The 22,873-nt window shown below is 42.7% G+C and overlaps 2 protein-coding genes across 3 annotated transcripts; both read left to right on the top strand.

The window, feature by feature from the left end:
* The first annotated feature begins 2,141 nt into the window (after nucleotides 1-2,141).
* Nucleotides 2,142-11,121, top strand: LOC133914813 (F-box protein SKIP22-like). Its single transcript, XM_062357818.1, has 13 exons — nucleotides 2,142-3,592; nucleotides 6,463-6,614; nucleotides 6,723-6,810; nucleotides 8,837-8,923; nucleotides 9,009-9,180; nucleotides 9,275-9,369; nucleotides 9,479-9,631; nucleotides 9,713-9,778; nucleotides 9,871-9,939; nucleotides 10,163-10,225; nucleotides 10,327-10,509; nucleotides 10,584-10,674; nucleotides 10,782-11,121. Exons 1-13 carry the CDS (start codon nucleotides 2,177-2,179, stop codon nucleotides 10,799-10,801), a joined length of 2,655 nt encoding a protein of 884 aa, XP_062213802.1. The 5' UTR covers nucleotides 2,142-2,176; the 3' UTR covers nucleotides 10,802-11,121.
* Nucleotides 11,122-11,758: 637 nt separating this feature from the next.
* LOC133916595 (uncharacterized) lies at nucleotides 11,759-15,682 on the top strand. Of its 2 annotated transcripts, XR_009909519.1 has the most exons (4): nucleotides 11,759-12,223; nucleotides 12,347-12,412; nucleotides 12,768-12,845; nucleotides 14,981-15,119. XR_009909519.1 is itself a non-coding variant. In XM_062360332.1 (3 exons), exons 1-3 carry the CDS (start codon nucleotides 11,840-11,842, stop codon nucleotides 15,134-15,136), a joined length of 606 nt encoding a protein of 201 aa, XP_062216316.1. In that variant the 5' UTR covers nucleotides 11,762-11,839; the 3' UTR covers nucleotides 15,137-15,682. The 2 variants fall into 2 exon arrangements, 1 of the variants encoding a protein (XP_062216316.1); XM_062360332.1 differs by lacking the exon at nucleotides 12,768-12,845 and having other exon boundaries at nucleotides 11,762-12,223; nucleotides 14,981-15,682.
* Nucleotides 15,683-22,873: the final 7,191 nt, after the last annotated feature.

Below are 22,873 nucleotides of genomic sequence, written 5' to 3'. Positions count from 1 at the left end.
CTAGTCCTCACCGGCGCCCGTCGATCGTTAGATGCATAATGCCGCTGCCGCGCGTCCTGAAACATTGATGCTTTTGCATTTGCACCGGGTTGTACCTTGCCACAGTCGCGCTGTCGCGCCCCAATGTTTTGCCGGTACAGGAAACCGGAAGCGACGCGTTTGAATGTTGGACCCGTCTACACCGGCAGCGTCCCGGAAGGGCGATGCGCGCACAGTGCATCCACCCGGGGGAGGGGGGTGGGGTGGGGTGGGACGTAGCATAGCTAGCCGCCCACCGCGCGCGAGCGCGAGGCTCCCCTCGCCCCTGGCCCTTGCCTCTCCAGATGAGACAGCACGTGCCGCTCGACTGCCGAGCCAGCCACCTAGCGATGCGAAGGGCGAGCCATGCATGCACCCACCGCTCTGCTTCTGCTCGTGCTCGTGCTCGTGTTCGTGTTCGGCTCGGCGCGGGTCTCCCCCAGCCCAGTGTCCAACCATCCCATGTGCCTGCAGCTGAATCCGTCGGGGAGCAGCAGCGCCTGCAGCGGTGGCGGGGTCTCCTCTCGTGCTCGTCGTCTCGGCGGGTCTGTGAGCAAACGAGCGCGTGTGCGTGGGCGTCGCCTGTGACGCTCCGCATGGCCGTGCTCGTTATTGGCGTCTGGCGTTTGTACGCTTGCGACGCGTGGAAGCGACGACAAGGGTGGCCTGGCGCGGCTTTGCTGCGGAACCGGTGGCAGGGAGCCTGCTCGCCAGCGGTAGACAGGGCAGCCGGCAGGGCTTGCGGTGTCGCCTAGCGCCTTCCGGCGGTGTTTCCGCCGGACCGGCCCGCTGCTACCATCGTGTCTCGGTTTTAAAAAACTTACTCACCCTGCCACCTCTCTGACGAGGGTCCTAGCCCTCACGCAGGTGGCTGGGTCCGTAACTTAGGCGCGTTATGACAGTAGAACGTGGCGATCGAGGATGTGCTGATGTACCAAACGATGCGCTCGGATGCATGATGCATCTGTTCGTGCAACCAGGTACTGACGTCTGTTCTTCACGCATGTGTCGAACGCCACCTGCCGGACACATGCATGGCTCGCCGCACTCTTGCGGGATATCATTGTGCCAGAGGACAAGAAAGGAGGCCAAAACTTAAGCAAGTAATCGTTGGAGCGCTGAGTTTCCTAAAAGATCGACGTCCATAGACCATAGCACGGCACAGTCCGGTACCGGTACTAGCTACCGAGTAGTACGTACCACCCTGGCCGGTCTCGGTCAACTGCTTTCATCAGAGCTGCTTTTGCCTGCTCGAAAAGAAACGAGGTTCATGTTCATCCTATCCTTGCGTCTCGCATCACATCACACCACACCACACCACACGTCTATCAATGTTCTCCGCAGGCCGGACAAGCTCGGTGACAATGTTCGGCTCGGCCAGTCACAGCCCTGCCATTGAGGTCCTTTTTCTTTCTCCCAGCTAACAGAAGCTCAAGCTACTAGTTTTTTTTTCCTTTTGCTTTTTGACGGAAAGAAGCTCAACCTACTAAGGTACGCAAGCTGCCTATCTGGGCCTTGAGATGGCTCGTCCTCTTTGGTCCAGCTTGTTAACCATTATTCACAACCCGGGCATTTTCTGCCCAGCCCGTTAGACTATTCTAGCCCGTCACAATCTCTGCCTGCAATAGCAAACCCCCCATCCTCCCATGGCCGGTCCAATTCTCAATTGCCATCCCATTCTCAAGTCAAGTGCCATCTCGACGACTTCTGAGCTTTTTTTATTGTTATATTTCTTAAATAAAAAAATTATAAAAATAGATGTCCATCTTGAAAGCTCATCTAGACTCCTAGCGTCCATACAACAGGCACGTGTAGCCATTTCAACGAAGGATAGATTAAAAAAATATAAAAATATAGTATTCTAATACTTTCAAAATAATCAGACTTGGTACGATAAAATTTATTATTTTTTTCATTGTCCAAGTAAGTGTTTGAGTTAATTTTTTTAGCTAGATTATAACATCTTGCACACCACTAATTTTTTCAGAATTTTTCATGGCTATTTCAATACTATTTTGAGTTTAGATATGTGATTTTTTAAAAACGACATCTACTTTTACATTTTTTCGATTTAAAAATATAAAAATAAAAAATTCACTCGTCTCGTCCCCATCCATCCAAATCGCAAAAAAAAAAAAAAAAAAAAAAAAAAATCACCATGAAGCTTCGGTTGCGATCTATGGAGGCGCGCGGCGGCGGCGCCACGGCCGAGACCCACCGCATAGATCTACCGCCTACGGCCACGCTCGCCGACCTGAGGGCCCTCCTCGCCGCGAAGCTCTTCGCGGCGCAGCCCGTCCCCGCGGAATCTGTCCGCCTCTCCCTCAACCGCTCCGAGGAGCTCGTCTCGCCCGTCCCCACCGCCACGCTCCCCGCTCTCGGTCTCGCGTCCGGTGACCTCGTCTTCTTCACCCTCTACCCACTCAAGCCCCTCGCGCCGCCGGCTCAAAACCTGCCCCGGAACCTTAGCCCGGGCTCTGCTTCGATCGCGAAGGCTGTCGACCGCGGCAAATGTCCGGAGCAGCCTGGTACTGGAGGCTCCTCGTCGCTGGCGCAAGCTGTAGACGCGAACCCTCGCGTACCGGCCGCGTCCTGTCCGCCGGATGCGGTGATGGCGGAGGCGGTCGATGCCACAAAGGGCTGGTCGAGTTGCGTGCTTAGGGATCTCAAGAGGGAGGTGGAGAACGCGGGTGGCGCTGAGGGAACCGTTGTCGGTCGCCTGGTAGCAGCCCTACATGCAGCTCTGTTTGATGCCGGCTTCCTCACCTCAAATCCGATGGGGTCTCACCTCTCGCTGCCGCGGGACTGGCCGTCAGGTGCTTTGGAGCCACTAACCATCAAGTATACCATACCAGAGCTTGTAACAATCTTACCTGTGGCTGAGGAGGGGAAGGTGGCGGTGCTGAACTTCTCCCTGATAGGGAATTTTGTGATGGTATACGGGTATGTGCCTGGGGCACAATCTGAGGTGCGCCGGTTGTGCTTGGAGCTGCCAAAGCTTGAGCCCTTATTGTATCTGGATAGCCATCGTCTGAGCGAAGTGCAGGAGAGGGAGATTCTTGAGCTGTGGAGAGTGCTGAAGGATGAGATGTGCCTGCCACTGATGATATCCTTGTGCCAACTGAACAATTTGGGGTTGCCACCATGCTTGATGGCTCTGCCTGTTGATCTCAAGACTAAGGTCTTGGAGCTTGTTCCTGGGGTGGATCTTGCAAGGGTTGAGTGCACGTGCAAGGAAATGAGGAATCTTGCAGCAGATGATAATCTTTGGAAGAAGTTTGTAGTGAAGTTCAAAGATCATGGAGAGGGTTCTAGAGGGAGAATGAGTGCGAAGGCAAGGTTTGTGGAAATTTGGACTGCCAATAAGCGGCGGCTGAAGAGGCCCAGTCCAACCTTTTGGAACTATGGCCGGGGGAACAATCCATATTGCCCACTTAGTCTTCCAGTGATCAATGGGGACTCGGACAGACTCCCGTTTATTGGGAATCACGGTTTTCTTGGGCATAGTTTTGGAAATCAACGGAGGAACATCACGCCGAACTGCAATCTTGATGGTCGCCGCCGTGACTTCCTTTGAAGTCATTTCATGGGTTTTACTTGTACGCTAAGAGTGTTTTGTAAGAAGGGCTATATAGACGGGTAGACCGTCTTGTACATATCTTTAAGTTGCACTTATGCATGTGAACAGAACCCTTATCCTCATATATCCCCTTACTATCTTAGATCCTGTCTTTTCAGTTTTCTGATGATATCAATGCAATCCATGCCCTAATAGTAAAATTACTGCTGTTCTATTCTCAGATGAGTGAGCTAGCTATGGTGATTTGTTCAATGTGTAGAGATGTATGGCTACGATAATAATTGCTTTAAACTTCAGGGCGCTTCTTTGATTCATTTGCATTGAATATGCAATTTATAACATTGATAGGTTAATTTTATTGCTCATGCATATTCTCCACATATATCACAATGTCAGTATGATGTGCATTTCCTTGTTAGATGTATTCCTTCAATATTACAGGTTACTTTCATTAGTAAAGTGATAAATAGGATAATCAGGTTCCGCTATTATTCACCACAGTACATTTAAGAGATTACAAAATGAAATCATCTAGAGTTGTAATAATTGGAAGCACGCACCATTTTGGTGCCCCTTTTTTTTTCTTGAAACAGTGAAATATTTCTAGTTTCAAGTTTCCTTCTTGTATACAATAAGACTATTAGAGCTGAACATCAAACAGCGTGGTACATTGCAGTTTTATTTATTGTAATATGTACCACAGGATGGCTTATGCATGATTTTTGTAATTTTTATGCGCGAGGATTCACTGTGTTGAATCATGCAACTCTACAATCTTATACAAAAGGACATGCGAATAGTGTAGGACGTATGCAACGTACTGAAGGACTATGTTTTGGTTGGTAGCTGAGGCTATAAATCAGTGTGATTAAAAACAATGTTTGGCTGCCCTAAAAGTTTATCTGTCAGGAAGTCAGGAACAGGATCCTGACGCTTGTGGGTCTTGATCATATGTGTTTTTGTGCCATCCATAGATGTATTTACTCTGGCAAAATAAATCTATAATAAACTAGCTCGTAAACTAGCTGGTAAAATAATTTTTTGGCTGTGGTTCTTATGTTACATGAGTTACTGGGTTATCAGTGCTTCTGTATCAATGTATCATATATTATTCTTGCAAGCATTGGATGGTTGTCTTTCCAGATATATTATTAGTTGTGTTATCTGCATTTGCATTGTCATGGTTCTGTCTAAGTTTAATTTTATTATCCCCGTGTGTTCTCATTTAATGCATCGGTCTCCTTGTATCATTATTACTTTTATATTTTACTATTACTAGTTTCTTTATTATCATTATTGTTTTCTCATTATCTTTTTAGTTGGATCTTGTGGTTTTGTCTCTAGCCTACCCCAATTTGCTTGGGACAAAGGCGACGGCGGCTGCTGCTGCTGTTATTGTGCGTCCTCATTTACTTATTTATTTATCTATTCATCGGTTGCAGATGCATGTTTTATGATGGAAAATATACATATGATATGTCGTTGCATCAGACTGGCCTTTTATTGTCTTCTATGGAACTGCAATGTCTGGGTCTGTTATTCTCCTTCAAGGTTGCCTCACCTGAATGATTTAGAACGTTGATAACATTGTTCTAGTGAGCTTGCTTTCGTATTATCATTTATTTGAAGTATGAACTGGTCCAGGCAAAATTCTTCAAGAGATTTTGTCTTGATTGAGGAAATTGCTGGTTCTGGGATCTGAGATATTGTCTATAAATGGAGCAGAATCTTCACTTTAGTGCTACAAGTTTATCCTTGAATTGTCCACATTTCTCAGTTAAGCTGAACTTTGAGGTGCTTTTAAGTTCTGGCTGGATCATTTCTCTAAGCAATTCAGTCATATCAGACTGGGGATAGTGTGCGGCGATCATAGTTAACTTGTAAAGCAATTTCTGCTTGGCGCTTTCATACCATGCTGCTTTCTGTGGTCTATGATGGGTTGAATGAACTATAGAGCTCTTCCTCCACCACAGGTGGCTTGGAGCTGGGGACCAAAGATTGCTCATTTTTTTTAAAGTGAGCTTTACATTGACCACAGGAAGAAAGGCCACTTTTTTTGTGTAGGCGTGCATCTACTCAGCTTTGTTTACACATCTTCTATTGACTATTGGCATTGTTTATCCTTGATATTATGTTATTAAACCATGAAATATCTGCCATGAGATTTAGCTTTCTGACTGATCACTTATGTTTGGACTGGGACTGTGAGCCACCGTTACCAGTACTAAATTCAGAGGTGTACGGAGCGTCTCGGAGCCTGAGAAAGGCTTCAACTTTCTGTGAGATGAACTCTTTGCTTGTGGTTTGGTGCACTGAAAAGATTGTGGGGGGGAGAGCATGGGAACAAAGAGTTTGTAGATTTTATAAATCCAGATGGGATAAGTATTGAAGTGTTTTATTGACAGGTGATCTTATTGTTATAATTGTTGATCTGAATTTTGATTGGGTTCCTTTGTGGTTGGTGTATATGTTTTATGCGGTAGGAGTTACACAGCGTGGCCGCATAATTGCACGCTGTAGCTGCTTTACAAAGTAAACATGCTTGTTTTTTCAGTGCTAGATGCCCAAATCTTTGTTTATATGCATCATTTGTTGCTTATCTACTGTCCATTCTACCATTTGTCAAAACGATGTCATACCTGGTGTACAAATGAAAGTTGTATCCGCTTCGGCTGCCTTTTTGGAGAAGCGTTCTTTGTTTCAGTACTAAATCTGTACTGTTTGACTCTTCATCTGTACTGCTTAATTCTTCGCTTATAATATTTGAGGAACATTCGCAGTGTAAAATACAAATTCATTACTTGTGGACGTCTTACTCGTCACAAGACATTTATTTTCTGCTCTGATGTGTTTTGCTTTTACAGCATGCGCTAATCCTGAAACAAAGGAAGACGATTGCAGCAAGACCGAATCTCTATTCCCTTCACTTGGATTACCTTGGGAACAAGAGTAGTACGATGGAAGCTGCACGGTACTGCACAAACGCCAACAAGCCTCTTCTACAGGTTTCCGGACTGTGAGAACACGAATCCAATTCGCTGCCAATACACCTCTACCTCTGGCAGGATGCCCCTGCTGCAGGTCTTTGCTTTGACTGTATTATTCGATGTCCAGCCCCCTACAGGCTTCCACCGCTCTACTATTGCTCAATAATAATTCTGGCAGCAGAAACAGGTGGTAGCAATGGGCACCAGATTCTGAAAGGTTTTCAGGTGAAACAGGACACCGATGAACTGCTTGCTACATGGACACTTGGAATGTTCCCTTTAGCTTTGCTTGTGCCCTCATCTACGGGTATTATGGCAATGTGCAATAGTAAAACAGGTGGTGCTTGTTGGGCAAGACCAAACAGGGACCAATTTTTGGATAATCTTGTGGCGATGCGAGCATGCAACTACTCGACTAGTCTTCTACACGAAGTGAACTACTGCGCTGCTGCTATATGTTTATACTGAGGTGTGCTAAATATGGGACGGTGAGATGATGGTGGAAAACTGGAGAAAAAAGTGGGGTCTCCAACTATTCATTATACAGTCCTAGCCACATGTCCGCATGCCACTACATGGTGAACACTATTCACTCTACCAAAGGCTGGTGGGTAACAGCGGAGCTGCTGATCAAAAGAGGAGGAACAGGGGGAGCAGCAGCTCTCGCCTCCGTGCTGGTAATACGAAATCTTCCTCTACTGTCTGTACTTTATATGTACTGTGCCATGCTCTTTACTGGGAAATAGTTTTGCACTTAGGACAAGTACCGGTGCATGATATCCTATTTCATCTTTTTTACTTACAAATAGTACTGCAGTATGATGTTTTCTTTGAAGATGGTGAATTGCTTTCCTCCCTCCATGAGCACTCTTCACTGTCTTTTTCAACAGTACATGAACATTCCTCTCTTTCTCTTATATTTAGAAATTATTATGGGGCAAGAGAACTAGTAACTCATGAAGTGACATCTTATTACCAAACGATTTCTGCTCTGCATCCGAGTTTTGCCTCTTCACATCTTTCTTAATCTTTGCTTTAAGAAAAGGGATAAGTTTCAGCATTTCTTGACCTTTTCACTTGTTCGAACTTTGCTTCTGAATCTCCTGATGATTATTACATCGTCATGCTATAGGATGTGCATGAGTGACAAGGAAACGTCCACAACGTGTGTAAATCCTGCATTTCTCATCCTGTTTGATGGATCATTTATAGTTCCGGCATCAAATTTGGATGGCTGGAGGGACAGTACTCACTGTTGAGTTCTGAGGAATCCTCCACCGTCGCCACGAGAATTCAACCAGAACTTTTTGGCTTTTCTCGATCATAGACCATAATCTGCTTCCGTGGTTCCCCTTTGGAAGGTCGCACTTTCTTAGCTGTTACCCTCTTTCTTGTTCTGTGGATCCGATTCTATATTTCTGTGGTTTCTGAATTCTCATATTTCCATTGAATGTGGCAGTGTGTACGACTAGCTAACTTTGTTTCGGCATTGTACCTTACAAATATGAGAAAAACAATGAGGAATTGGAGCTCTAATTGATGCCCAATCATTAGTGGCTGCAGGAACTTGAATTGACATTCAACATCTATGCAATTCTGCCGAATGGTGTAGTCCATTTCACCTCCCTATGCTAGAACTGGTCCATACGTTACAAGTTAATCTTTGGAGAGTTTTTTATATTGTTCTGAAAGAAAATTGCATAGTTCCTCAAACTGTAGGCTCATTAGTTGGTTAGTAAGAAAATCTGGAGGACACAAGTTCAATAGTGCCATGTTTCAGAGGGTTTAACCTTAGATGGGTCCGGTTCATTGCTTAATAATCAACCTTATTCTGGGCTGGCCCATACACTGGATGACAGTAGCATCTGATCCTTGGGTTGGTCACTTGGTCTTCAGATTGCAGTACCAACTGTAATTGATCTTCATTCAGAATTCTTTATTCTGATCTCTGGATGTGATCCAGCTGGTGCATGGACGCATGGTTGTTAGTACTAGTAGTACCAACAATTCTATTCCAGAACTCGGTTTCCACTTTTGCCCTTGTGTTTGTCTATTGCATCAGGCTTACTTAACCTTTTCACTTTGGACAATCTTTATGTAAGGCTGCAAGCGTTAGTTGTTCCTTGTTGAGCCTTGCAAGGAATTGACTGTCCAGCTCTCGATCTACTCCACCCTTTAAGTAAAGCTCCTTCACTTGGCAAAGCTGGCAAGTTAGAAGGTCATCAGACATTCCCTAAAATGATTGCAACAGATCAAGTATCAGGCTCAGGTTGGTGACTTCCATTTCTTCAGTAGTACATATGTTCATGGGAGGATCTGTCTAATACAAGAGATAAAGGTACCTTCAGTTTGCAATATGAATATAGCTATCTTCAGTTTGCAATATGACGAGTATCATGTGATTGATCATTGATTCTTGGCAGATGTATTCCCCTCCCAGCACTGATCCTGGAAGGGACGAAGAGCAGTACTTCGCAATCGGAGCTAACCTGCTTGCTTCACTAGACCATACCATGGATTTCAATGAGCCTATCGTCTTTCCGATGCACAATGTAGGCCAGCAAGAGGGGGTTCAGCTTTACAGTTCTACCGGTGGTATACTTCTTATCAGTTCATTTTCTTAGGAATAATGACTGTTGATCTGTGAAGGTTCTGACTAATAACATTCCATGTTCCCAACTCTTCCCAGATACTCAGCTAAGTAGAAATATCAGCGCGGGGAAGTGTTTAAAGGGTGGTAAAAGGAAGGGTTCTGGAGAGGACAGTTCATCAATACATTCTCAAGTAAGGAAGTTGGAGGTTATCTTGCTTGCTCTCATCTGTTCGCTTGTATTTGATTCCTTTTCTTATAGATCTGTTTCATTATATTTTACTTGTAAATGTATTACTGCAGGCTGAAACCGGTGCATTGTCTCAGCGAGAAGTCAGCATGGAGCCGGAGGGTGCTGATGAGAAGGCAGGTGATGCTGATACCAGCAGAGAGGACTACGTGCATGTCCGAGCAAAGCGCGGCCAATCCACCAATAGCCACAGCCTTGCAGAAAGAGTAATTTATCTCTTGAACAACATAATTAATGGTCCTGCAATGTGCAAGTCTCTTGTCATAACCTGGAAATCCGAAATACAGTTTCGAAGGGAAAAGATAAATGACAGGATGAAGCTTCTTCAAGACCTCGTCCCGGGTTGCAACAAGGTATGAATGTCATCAAGCAGAATCTTTTGCTCATATTGATGTGGGGATGTTGTACTCTAACCAATGTGAACATGTTGCTTATGACAAGGCAGATTACAGGCAAGGCCATGATGCTTGATGAGATCATAAACTATGTGCAATCTCTGCAGCGGCAGGTTCATGTAAGTATTTCAAAACTTTTATTTGGACATTTTATAAAAAAAAATTAGATAATGGAAACATTGTTTCCGGCTTCTGCACCTTGCGGTGCACACAACCTTGTACATTAGTACAATATGTTGCGACCAACGAACATCATAGGAATTAGAAAAGCATAAAGATAAAACCGTTACATAAATAGCCAACGACTGAAACTTCAAGCGCATGTTTTGTATTGGATTTCAGTTCCTTTCAATGAAGCTCTCAGCTATCAGTCCTGAGCCGAACTGCAATCTCAACCTACAAGATGTAAGATGGCAAAGCTCAATTCTGTGGGACAAAGAACTTATCTTTATTTAATAGCCCCCGTTGCCCATTGATTGATCTTTCATTAATCTTTGTCATTGTAGATCCTTTGCTCACAAGATGCTCGCTCTGCCTTTCCGGGATACAACCCGCAAATGAGCAATGTGCATCTTAATCTGTACAGGGCATCTCAACAAGGGTTCTGGCGTCCAGAATCATACGGGATCATCCAAAATCCAGCAAATGTTCATATGGCTAGAACGGCTCAGTTCTCTGAATTTCCTCAGGTTTGCATTGGACGCCTTGAACGTTTCAAGTCCTCCAGAACAACGAGTAACGATTAATAGTATTTTTCCCCCAGCAAAGAGGCATCATTTGGGACGAGGAGCTTGGAAACATTACTCCAGATGCTTTCACTTCAGATACCGGTGCCAGTAGCATAGATAATTCTCGTAAGTTTCCAGCTTCTCTTCCACTGCCATTTTTCCTTGCTTCTTGCATTTCTTCTGCAGCTATGTTGAACCATGTGAAAAATTTTAAGGATCATTTCGATTTGCAGATTCATTGAAAGTGGAATGAATAGCCGGCGGCTGATGGTGAACAATTCTCGCATCTGAAAAGGATTCTGGTGTTGGGCTGCGACCTTTTTCCTTGGGACCTTTTGTTGCCGAGAAGGATTCTGGTGTACACTCGTGTACAGTTTGGCTAATCAAAGGGTTGAAAAGTTTGCGATCTGGTTTAGTAATGTACGATGCCTGCCTAGAATTTGTGGTAAAATTGGGTTTGATGAAGTGTGGTTCGACCCAAATATTTGCCTGTATCACAAAACGAAATTTGCCGTGGTGGCGTTCATTAACAGTAACTTTTTACATCTATACGGCCTTAAATTCACACTTCAATCTGGATGCTGTCGGACAATTTGGATCTTGAATACAATAGTCCAGCTACAGCCTTATTTTAAGCGTAGAAGTGACGCTAAAAAACTGACATAATATACAGTGGTAGAAGTATTGGTTGTCGTCGAAATGCCAGAGCGAAAGTTACAAAACATAGATAAGTGTGTGTGGGCGTTCCCTCCTCTGGGAGAACTTTTGTACTTAGTTTGTTCTTCTGTCTTTAATATAAAGGTACACAGTCTTTCTACGTGTTTAAAATAAGATACAAAGCAGTTAAATATGATTTTTATGATATTAAAACGAAAACTCTCACACTCCAGCCTTAAACTGTTGAGGCAAGCAATTTCAGTGGATCGGCCAAGCCCACCGATCATGATGACGGAGGACGGACGGCGAGGAAAGTAAAACAATCACCTGTCGAAGATGGATTAATGTTGTAAGGTTGTGATGCTGTCACCGAAGATGAGAACGGTGAGCAGCATGTATGAGTCAAATTCGTTATCTTACGAGAAAAAAATCATTATCTATTAAAAATAAAAAAAGAAACAGTTATATTAAAGTTACATATCTCTTAATAATACGAGAATTTGAAACAAGAACTCCTTTGATAACTGTAAAAGAAAAAAACCAAAACGGTAATGTAAAAAAGATAAGAGAAGGAGTAGAGTCGCGGGGGAACCAACTCACCAGCTTCTCTTCGCACTTCGCTGGCTCCTCTCCCATGGCGACCTCCACCTCCCTCCTCCCCCTTCTCCTCCCCGGCCCCGGTTCCCACCGGCTCCTCCACCTTTCCCCGTCCGCCTCCCCACGCCACCTGCGCCCCTCGCCTCCAATTCGCCTCCTCCGCGCCGCCCGCCGCCGCCACCCCGACGCCGTCGTCGTGGTCCCGGACGCCCGCCCCTGGGTCGGCGACCTCTCGGGCGCCGCCTCCTATCGGGACGGCAGCGAGGAGGACGAAGACGACGCCGAGGAGGACGATGACGAGGAAGAGGACCGCAGCCTGGACCTCCTGGTGCGGTTCTTGCACTCCGTCTTCAGGAAGGCCTCCCGCCGCGCGCGCCGCGCTGCCAGGACCGTGCTGCCGCCTTCCGTCCCAGCCGAGCTGGTCCGTTCCGCTCTCGCTTGTGTCTCCTCGATTTCAGCTTTCGGTTCGAAATTGGCGGCACGGAAGAAGGTTGAGATCTCTCTCGGTATTTGGTCTGATCCAGTGTTGTCCGTGCGTGTGCAGGTGAAGTTCTCGGTCAATGGCGTGCTGGTTCTGACGTTCCTGTGGATCCTAAAGGGGCTTCTTGAGGTGAGGGATTCATTCATATGCTCACCTGTTTCATGGCCTGTTTCATACCAATTGTGAGCAAATGACGGCTGTGTGTATCCTTGATACAGAGGTCGGAATATTTTGTTATTCCATTATCTAAAAAAATGTGAGCAAATAGTATCACTTGATCAATGCTTGCCTGATGCTCGTGGCATGCGTGAAGTTTAATGGTTCGTGTTTTGCAAAGTGGATAGCAGTGTAGCTTGTGCTTCTAATGTGCATCTTGGTTCAGGGATCAAGTAGCTAGTTCATGTTGATGAGGCATTATTTCCATGCTGCTTGCAGAATTCGTTCAAATTCTGATTGTTGGTCGCTTTGATTCTTAAAATTGTAGGTTTAAAATCTGATGAAACTGATGAGACCTCGCATGGATGATGTATGATGCTAGGATTGTTACTTGTTCTATCACATGGTTAGAGCTGTACATATAATGCTCAGTTAATTGGATATGTATTTCCCTTGAACCAGGGGATCGCCCTAGTTCTATAGTACAAAAGGAAAATAGGTTCAGGTATGGATGCGGAAGCACATCCTAATTCATAAGGTTTACTGGATGACAGAGGATTGAGATAGCTCGAACTTTAGTACAAATAAAGCATAGGGCACTAGATGATTAAGTAGAACTAGCCAAAGTAGAAATTTGCATCACTCAAGTCAGCTGAATCATCCAATTCATTAGGTAGGGTACTGGGGCAGTGTGAGGGTCATCTTCTACAGCAGCTACTAAACTCAGCTTGAGGTCATGCAGCATCTCCTCGTCATATCTGGCTGAGACCTGCACGGAAACGTGAACCGTAATTATATCTGAGTGATAGGTGAAAATACTGGCCAGATGTGAGTTTTGGATTACGATATATTTAATCAAGCATAATAACTTGTGAATTTGATTAGGATTTGTGAATGGGGATATTCCTATTTCAATATGATGCATGTTCATATCGTTTGCTGTATGATAACTGATAAGCCACTCTGGCACTCTTCATCTAGTATTTTTAAGGTTTAACTAATTTTTACTTTCTAGCCATAGTAACATTCTTGCTGGCACCTTCATTCGAACAATAGAACTTCTAATTATCATCAGGTGTCGTGTTTTAGGTGGGTCTACTGCTAAGTGCTAACTGCTGGATTATAGACCCTGTGGGAGCCTGTTTATCTGTGCTTATCACAACCCCAGTGGCAATTCTCAGTTGATAAGCAAAACAACAAAAATGCGCTATAAGCCCTTATACCCTTCAATCATGTCCAGTCAACCAATTCTAACCCAATGTTGTTGATTCAAGCCCATCTGCTATTTGACCTTGTGCAATCAAGCCCCTCTATGGCCACATAATTGTCTAATTAGGCCCTTATTGAATCCTATCAAAGGGGATTGTCACTAAGCCTTCAAAAATAGCAAGAATGATATGGCAGTGTTAACACAGACCTGAGCATATTCTGTGCCGGGCCGAGAAAAGCCCCATTTGGTTCTGGCCGAAAATTGCTGCCCAGACCTGGCCCAATGAGGCTACCAGGCCTGTGTTTTTCAGGCTGGTTACCTTTTTATTTTCACGGTGTAAAATAGTAAAAATAAGTTTCCATCCCGGCCCAGTTAATTTTGGGATGCTAAACTGTTGCCCAGGCATGGCACTGAATAGCTATTGGGCTTATCGGGCTGGAGCTAAATTGAGCCAGTTTTGGGCGTAGGCCAGGCCCAATTTGCTGAGGTCTAGTTAACACTATTGTAAAATTGCGCAACAGGTGAACTTTTTGAGCTAGGGCTAGTTAACGCTTAAGAATGTAAAGCTAGGTCCCACTTGTGGTTGTAGATGACAAATAAATTGGCAAGAATCAGAAAATATCGATGTAGGATCAAGACACACTTAAGAATTATATTTGGATACAAGTAATTTTCCAGTCTAATCCATATTGAAGCCAGTCAAGCCACTGTATGTCATTCATGTTATATTCCTGGCTACCAGTGCTGACTGAAAAACTTTATTCCAGACAACCCGGTTCACTTGGTCATCCCCTATTTAATATCAAGTTGTGGTTGATCTCTGCAATCAATGCACCAATTAGGATAGGGTCGCATCTGCCGAATATCAGGTCAGGGAAAAATACCCAGCAACTGCATCCATCGGCAGATGGCCAGCTTTCTGTGTGAGAATCGAGATATTAATTAGGCTCACATTGGTCAGCATTTTGGATGTATCTCCTAACTGCTTTTAAATGATCAGCCCACACGGTGTTCTTGTCATCTACCTCTCATTGCTTTAAATATACACAAACTTCATGTCAAGTTTGTTTCTTGGACCTCTCAAAATAAGTTTGTTTCTGGGAGAGACGCCAAGTCCATAAGTAGTGCTTTAAGAAAAGTTGATGATTAGTTGAGAAATTACCAGCTTTGTGAATGTCTACAAATGTTTCAGTGGCTGACTGGCTGGATCACCAGAATAAGGTTCTTTGAGGAGCACATGACAAAAGGACCTTGCATTCTGTTGCACTGACGCTTGTTGCAGATTTCATTCCTTTCTTTCAGTAACTGGTTCATATTTTTTTCGCGCACAGGTGGTCTGCACATTTGGGAGCATGGTGTTTGCAAGCACCCTTCTTGTTCGAGGAATATGGTCCGGAGTGACTTACATCAGAGAAAACCGGTACAGCTATATCCACCAGATCGATAAGGATGACAACCGATGGAGCCGAGTACAAACTGCTGGTTGATGATTTGCTTTCCTTCTCTATGAGAACACTCCTTGCATCGAAGGGCTCGTGAATAAATAAACGCAAGCTCATAGTCGTAATAACATGCTCCCGGTTCAGTCCCGACTGCCGGTGATTTTTGTTGCTCTACAGCACAGCTGAACGAGAATGAAAAGGAACACATACACATGTACTTGCAGAAATAAGTGGTTGCTTTCCACCTGGGCGCATGCAGGATTGATGGTTGAGCTGATCAGAGTTCGTATGCGCGGAAGAATGTTAGCAGCTCTGAATACTGATCAGATGGGTTTTCTGGTGGGCCTTGTATGTATGACTCCATACTAGCCAGTGTAGGAGAGCTCATGCTTCTTGTATGTGCAGTGCAGAATGCTCGTTTGGTTTAGAGTGCAGGGCACTTCGATTTTGTTTGAACTCAGAGTTCATGCTTGTTGTATGTGCAGTGCAGAATGCTCGTTTGGTTTAGTTTATCTTCAACAGATATTTTAAAAATCTATCCTCTGTATCCTCTAATATTATTACATCATCCTCTATTCTTTTTATCTTCAATAGCTACTCTATTTCTTACCTTCCATTACTCTCATCCTTCTTTCGGATCTACGATCATTCACCCACTGCAGTGTTGTGGGATCTTTTTTCGTCCGCAAATTTGCCGTTGCCGTTTTTCTTCTGCAACACTGTGCCGCCTGATACTGAAGCCGTTGGAGAGTGATACCAGCTGCTTGGATCAGCAAAAAGTACAAAAACTCGTCAGCATAATTTTACAGAATGGAAAAGCCGATTATTTTGGAGATGGCCTTAGAGTTCAGGGCACTTCGATTGAGATGTATTATGCATGAACCAGGATTAAAAAACCGACAGTAACCGAGCAAAAATCACGATAACTGGTCATCTCGGTCCGGCTCGGTTTCATAAACCGAGCGGTAACCGAATTTAAATTAAAAAATTTGAAAAAAATTTAAAAACAAATCTTAAAAAACTAGACACAATTCTAAGTCCTTCTGTGAAAATAATTTTCAAAAATAATATCATTTGCATTATATTCTATAGGGAGAAAGTTTGAAAAAATGAAAAAAAATTGAAGCGTGCGGCTCAATTATTAACTCAGGTTAAGAAAAAATTTAACATGCAAATACATATTTTTCTTGTGTAGAACGTATATTAAGAGGATCTTTAAAATTGATTTCGCTTTATTTAGAGTTTTATTAATTTCTCTATAATTTTTACAAAGTTCACAAGCATAAAGTGAATATGTTAAGAAACAGCACTGTAATTAACTTTTTCATGTATACTATTATTTTTTCTACATAAATCATAGTATAAATAAACTAATAAAAGTGGTTTCACTAATTTTTGAGGTGTGATGGATCAGTTATGAATTAATCTAGTCGTAACACATTTACACAATCATGTATGTTACAATAACTAATTCGTGAGTTCATGTATTTTTAAAAGATATAGGATCATATAAGAAGACTAAAAAAATTAGTTTCATGATTTTTGGATTAGCAAAGAGTAAACTATGCATTTAACTTGGTTTAACAAATACATTTTCTCACAGAAAAGTTTGAACTTTTTTATGAGTATAAATATGTTTATCATGTAGATCATATTACAAGGAAACCAACAAAATTTGTTTCACTTTATTTGAAGCTCAGATGAATTAGTTATTAATTTTACAAGATTAAAATAATTTTGGGTTTTTTTTAACTACACTGAAAATCGAGAAAACCGCTCGATAAATCGAGAAAACCGAGCGGTTACCGACAATGTGAAAAATTCGAGAAAACCGCTCGATAAATCGCAAAAACCCCTCGATAAATTGCAAAAACTGCTCGGTAACCGGTGGGCTAAAATAGTAATTTTTTCCCTAAATTTTAAATTCTTCTAAATAAATTTTGTCCAATTTTTTTGAAATTTCGATCGGTTACTACGGTAACTACGAATTTTCGGTTACCGTCGAAGCTCGCCGGTGGGTAAGCTGAACCATGGCATGAACTCGACAGAGGAAATCCCACTTCTGGACTCTTCGGAATCGTGCCTGGGAGGTGCGTGTAGGACAGTTGTCTTCTGATCTGCAACAAGTTGTCGCTTGTATGGTTGGTCGGACTGATTGGTCACCTCTATGTTTTTTCGTCTTGTTTAGTTTATTAGTGCCAAAAGTTGTATAACGAGCTGAGCTAGTCCACTCTCCACTGGTCTGTTTCAGGCCATGGACAAACAAAGAAACTAAAGTCTTGGAGACCGCAGTGAAATACCATTTGCCGCCTTTTATTTGGTGCCACATCCACTTGCAAAGCGGCCGCAAGCAAACCGCCGTTCTTCGCATACCAAATTATGCCGGTTAAATCTCAGATCTGGGATCTCCGGCTAAGTTACGTGTGCCATCCGTTGGATGTCGATCCTCTCGGATATCGCCGGCCTGGTGGCCTCACGATCCACGCGCCCACACAAGGTCTTTTGTTGCTCACGTCTCTTCGGAGGTGATATCCATTTAGAAGGGATATCTGTCTGTTTGAAATAGATATCTTTCGAACGGATATAAACATATCTGTTTGTCTTATATAAATACATAATTCAATAAAATAAAAATATAATGAAGTCAATCTCAATAGGCAGGGCAACTGGACAGGAGAGCGAGGTGTCCGCTCCAGAAAGGCAACGTAGTGCCTCGACGTGGCACGAGCTGCGTCTCATGAATTCGTGAGCCACGACCGCTAGGATGCTCGTGCTCCACGTGAACCTTGCGAAGCTACAGCCTCAGGAACTAAAATGCAGCCGCCCATGCTGCACCTTGACCTGCGTTAACTTGCAGCATCTTGGTTGGGTTTGGCGCGTGCAGCACAGCACTACAGCAGCAGTGGCACGGATAGATAGGCCACAACCACCCGCAGCTTGACACGTAAAGGCGTCGCTCACTTGTGCCCTGTGGCCGATTTGGATGGTCGGCGACGCGTGCGCCACCGGGCCGGTGCGGTGGCTTTCTTTCATCGTCAACTTCGCCGTGAATGCACGTACGAACCTGTCGGATTGAGACCCATGTTTCTCCCCTCGTTTGATTGGGCACAAGACATACATGCTGTACTGATCAACATTGAATACCACCTGTCATTTACCTAACTAACAGGTCACAATCCCACGCATTCAAATTTTAATCTCCCCCCTTCAATTAACATTCACTGTACACGCTGCTGATCTGTTTGTAAATTTAGTACTGGTTAACACTCGGATAAACCACCGTGAATACACGTACGAATCGATCGGATTTAGACCCATACTTCTCCCCTCGTTTGATTGGGCACAAGACATACATGCTGTACTGTTCAACATTAAATACCACATGTCGTCTACCCAACCGTCCTCATGCATTCAAATTTCAATCTCTCCCCTTCAATTAACATTTACTGTACGTGCTACTGATCTGTTTATAAATTTGAGTACTTGTTAACACTCAGATAAACTATCGTGAATACACGTACGAACCGATCGAATTGAGATCCGTACTTCTCCCCTCGTTTGATTGGGCACAAGATATCCATGGTGACTGGTTAACATTGAGTACCACCTATCGTCTACCCAACCGACAGGTCACAATCCCATGCATTAAAATTTCAATCTCTCTCTTTCAATTAACATTCACTGTACGTGCTGCTGATCTATTTATAAATTTGAGTAATGGTTAACACTCAGATACACCGGAGTATTTCTAGCATACACCGGAGTATTTCTAGCTAGACATGCAGATGTTTGATGCAAAAGTTTGAACGAATTCATAGAACTCACAACTGTTTTGCCCCCCCCCCCCCTCTTATTCTGAAGCATTCTTTTTGCATCGTGCACCTGTAGCTAATAAAGATAAACTGGGCTTGAACCTGTAAATGAAGAGCACATGATCGGCCCTACCGTTCGTTATGGCCATGTACGATTGCAGGCAGGATTGCCGTCCTTAATTATGAAAAGTGGCCATGCATGCATGGCTTGGATCGCATTGTATCTATTGTTTTGCTGAAAAGATTATATAGTTCATCTGTCTAAATCTGATCGCGTGGATGGTTGATCATACACCAACTCTCCTCTCATCTATTTCTTCTCTCCTATTTTGCATTGCCACCTCTCTCCTTTCTTTCCACTTGCAGGACAAACAAAAAGGTCGATCGAAAAAGCGCATGTAAACCACGTAAGACATAAGAAAATGTCATAACTTTTTTACTTTTATATGCAAGAGTACAACTTAAGAGCATGAATATTTACTAAACAGCATACCTATGTAATGTAAATATAAACAGCTGATAAGCTAAAGGGTTTCTCCTTTGCCACGTAAATGAATTTTTTTTTTGATATATACCAGAGTACAAGTATATTTTTAATCGTGTATCTTAATTACTACTCGTCAAGTCCTATATGAATATAATCAATCGCTGTTGCCATACCATCCATTTTTCGATTTCTAAATTAAAGATCTGTCCTTATGTTGGTCACATGCTCCATATTAGAAAAAAATTGTGACAATCTGATTGACTGCAAGTAGCCGTGACACGACATCTCTGCCACCGTGCGCTAGCCTACTTAGGCCTATTTGCTTTTTTATTATTACGGATTCTAGCTTAAAAACCAGAATAGATTAGACGATTGTAATATAAAAACCTATTCTTACAATATATGAGTCAAGTTGTACTTATAAAACTCTATAATCTACAATTTAATGAGAAAAACTTCAACAGATTTGATAACTTAAACTGAATTCTCGTAATTTAAAACTAAAACTAATAAACCCGTAGTCTCACCAAATCCACCATAAAATGCCTACACCGGTTAACAAAAGAACTCGGCTGCAGGTGGTGGTGCGATCTGAACCAAGGAGCCGGACATGGTTTTCTCGTGCGCGCCCGTGACACCCAGCGATCAGATCCGTGCTCGGCGAGATGGACGGCCCCGCGCGCGTGCTCGGGAATCATAGGATGGGCCACTGGCTCGATCACTCTCTACTGGCACACGTGAGTTGGCACGGGCGCACGCCCGAGCTGTCGTGACGCCTGGACCAGTCACCAGCTGCGTGACAGCGTGTAATTTTGTTCCCTTTCATGCGAAATTTCTTATCCTTGTGTCTGTTTTTCCGGTTTCAGTTCACCCATGGTTTTGATATCCTCCATCATGATCAGCGCCAATGGACCCAGCGGTGTTAAAGATGGAGTATTATTTATGCGAAGTTTCTTATTCTTGTGTCTATTTTTCTAGTTTCGATCCACCCATGATTTTGGTCTCCTCTGATCAGCGCCAATGGACCCAGAGGTGTCAAAGATGGAGTATTATTTTGCGAGCGGTATTACGTGGATATCATGAGTGTTTCTTACGACCTGTTTCCAAGATGGTTCAGGAAGAAAAAAGATTAATATAAGAATTACCAAAATTTATTTTAAATTTGTCCTAAACCGCTTAGGGCTTTAGATCCAATCCTTCGTCGAAAAAGTCCCTAGTAATATAACACTATTTCATATTATTGAGTAAGGGTCATAAAAGAATGTACTCGTAGCACTAATTCTAACTAGCTAAGTGTCCGTGTGTTATAATAAAAATATAAATATTAGATGTATGAACATCAATTATAAACTCAAGTTATGAAATATGGATATGTCATAGGAGCGTTATTAAACGAATACGTTGGGAGCGATACCGTTGTTTGATTTCATATGAGATCTGAAAAAAGAATAAGGAGATTCTCCGCTAATTTTTTTTCTAAAATTTTAATTTATTTTGTTAGTAAAATAAATCATGTATCCGTAGCCAGTAACGATGTAGGGAGGCCGGAGGATGTGAGTAAATTATTTAAGTTTAGAGATTTTTATTAGATAAGAGGAGAGTATGAGAAAATATGATATGAGAATCGACTTATGTTTTATACAGTAGAGAGTTAAGCGATGGTTTTTTATATGCATATAACCCCTTTCAATTTCTTACACTGGTCAGCATAAACAACTGGAATGGGATTGCACGAAAAGATGAGCATGGGTGACAGATAATCTACTCATTTATACTATTTCGAGTTAGGGTTGTCTGTTTGGTACACAAAACATATGGGAATTTTACAAGAAACTGTAATTTTATTAAATTTACTTGGAACCATTTGTTCCAAATGAGCCGGATGATTATTCAATTAACATACTTACATGAAAATCTAACATTAATAGGAAAAGAGTGGGCACAAACTTTTGATGAAGTATGCAGTAGATGGATACAATCCAAACTTTAGTTGATTGACAGATTTTTTGAAATAATATTATTTTTATTGTAAACTTGCAAAAATAATAGACAAAATTCGATATTTGCAAAAATATGTACCTATTGCAACGCGGAGTACCGACTGGTGACCCATCGGGACTCCACATGCTAACATTCTACGTGACAGTGGACCCATGAATCTGTTGGCACTCCGCGTGCGACAGGTCAGGTGTCCCACAGACGATATTCAAAGAAAAATCTATTACTTTTTTATATGATTTTTTATGAAGATGATCTTTATATGAAAAATATATCTATCGACGATATCTACAAGTTTGGAGTTTAACATTTTTCTATTTAAATCCGTTTAGATGATCAAAAAGTGACTAGAAGTTCTAGATCTAGTTTTTTAATCTGAATTTTATAACCACTTTCTGGCAATTTAAACGGATTCAAATGGAAAAGTGGTAAACTATAAAGTTGTAGATATGTTCTAGAGACATAATTTTTATATAAATATCATCTCCATCCGAGATCATATGAAAAAAATTATGAATTTTTCTTTAAATATCATCTGCGGGACATAAGACCTGTTGACATGCGGAGTATCGGCAGGTTCCTAGACCTACTGCCACATTATATATCAGCATGTGGAGTGCCGACAGGTCTCTAGTCGGCACTCCGCGTACTGACATATACTTGTTTGTGCAAATATTGGATTTTAGCTATTATTTTTATAATTTTTCAATAAAATATTATTTTTAAATTTTTGATTGACATAGCTCTAGCTCTAAGAATTCTTAGGATTAGAGCTTTGGGTAAACTAAGAATATTTTAGTGAGTCATTTTATTTATTTTTTGGCCTAAAAATAAATCTCAAACCACTTTATTTTAACTTATTAACTCTAGATCATGCTTGAATTTAAGAATTGGAGCTCCGCTAAATAATCCATTAGTTTAGGGTATTTGAAGTGACCTTTAACCCTTTCAGGGGTGGACCCACCCTATAGGCATGGTGGGGCGGCCGCCCCAGCTATTGGTGGCCACCAGCACCCCCCTCCTTCGGTGAGATCGTGAGAGCTTCTCTGAATCCTGCCATCGGAAGCAGTGCAATGACGAAAGTGAGAACAACAAAGAAGATATGTCACAGGAGGATACCAATTCATTGTGGGCTTGCCAGCTTTAGCTTGGAGTCTTGGACAATTAGGCCAAAGTCTTAGACAATTGGGCTTGCCAGCTTGGAAACAGCCCAATCAACAACCGAATCGTTGATCCCCTCTGACCTCCCTATCTCTGAACATTGTGTGGTGCGGGAAAAGCAAAACCTAATGCTAGCAAGTAGCGGCAACTGCCAAACGACGAGCGGCTGGAGGCGCGCAGCAAGCCTCAAATTGTTGCGGCTGTAGCGAAAATGATCATATTAGGTCATGATTGTGATTTTGATTATTAATGATAATATAGTCATTGAAACTAACATATTTGTCAAAAATATATATCAGTAGGTCTCATAGATACAATACATCA

This window comes from Phragmites australis, chromosome 4 (assembly GCF_958298935.1).
Source record: "Phragmites australis chromosome 4, lpPhrAust1.1, whole genome shotgun sequence".
Classification (NCBI taxonomy): Eukaryota; Viridiplantae; Streptophyta; class Magnoliopsida; order Poales; family Poaceae; genus Phragmites; species Phragmites australis.
This window is presented reverse-complemented; position numbering and strand designations above follow the sequence as displayed.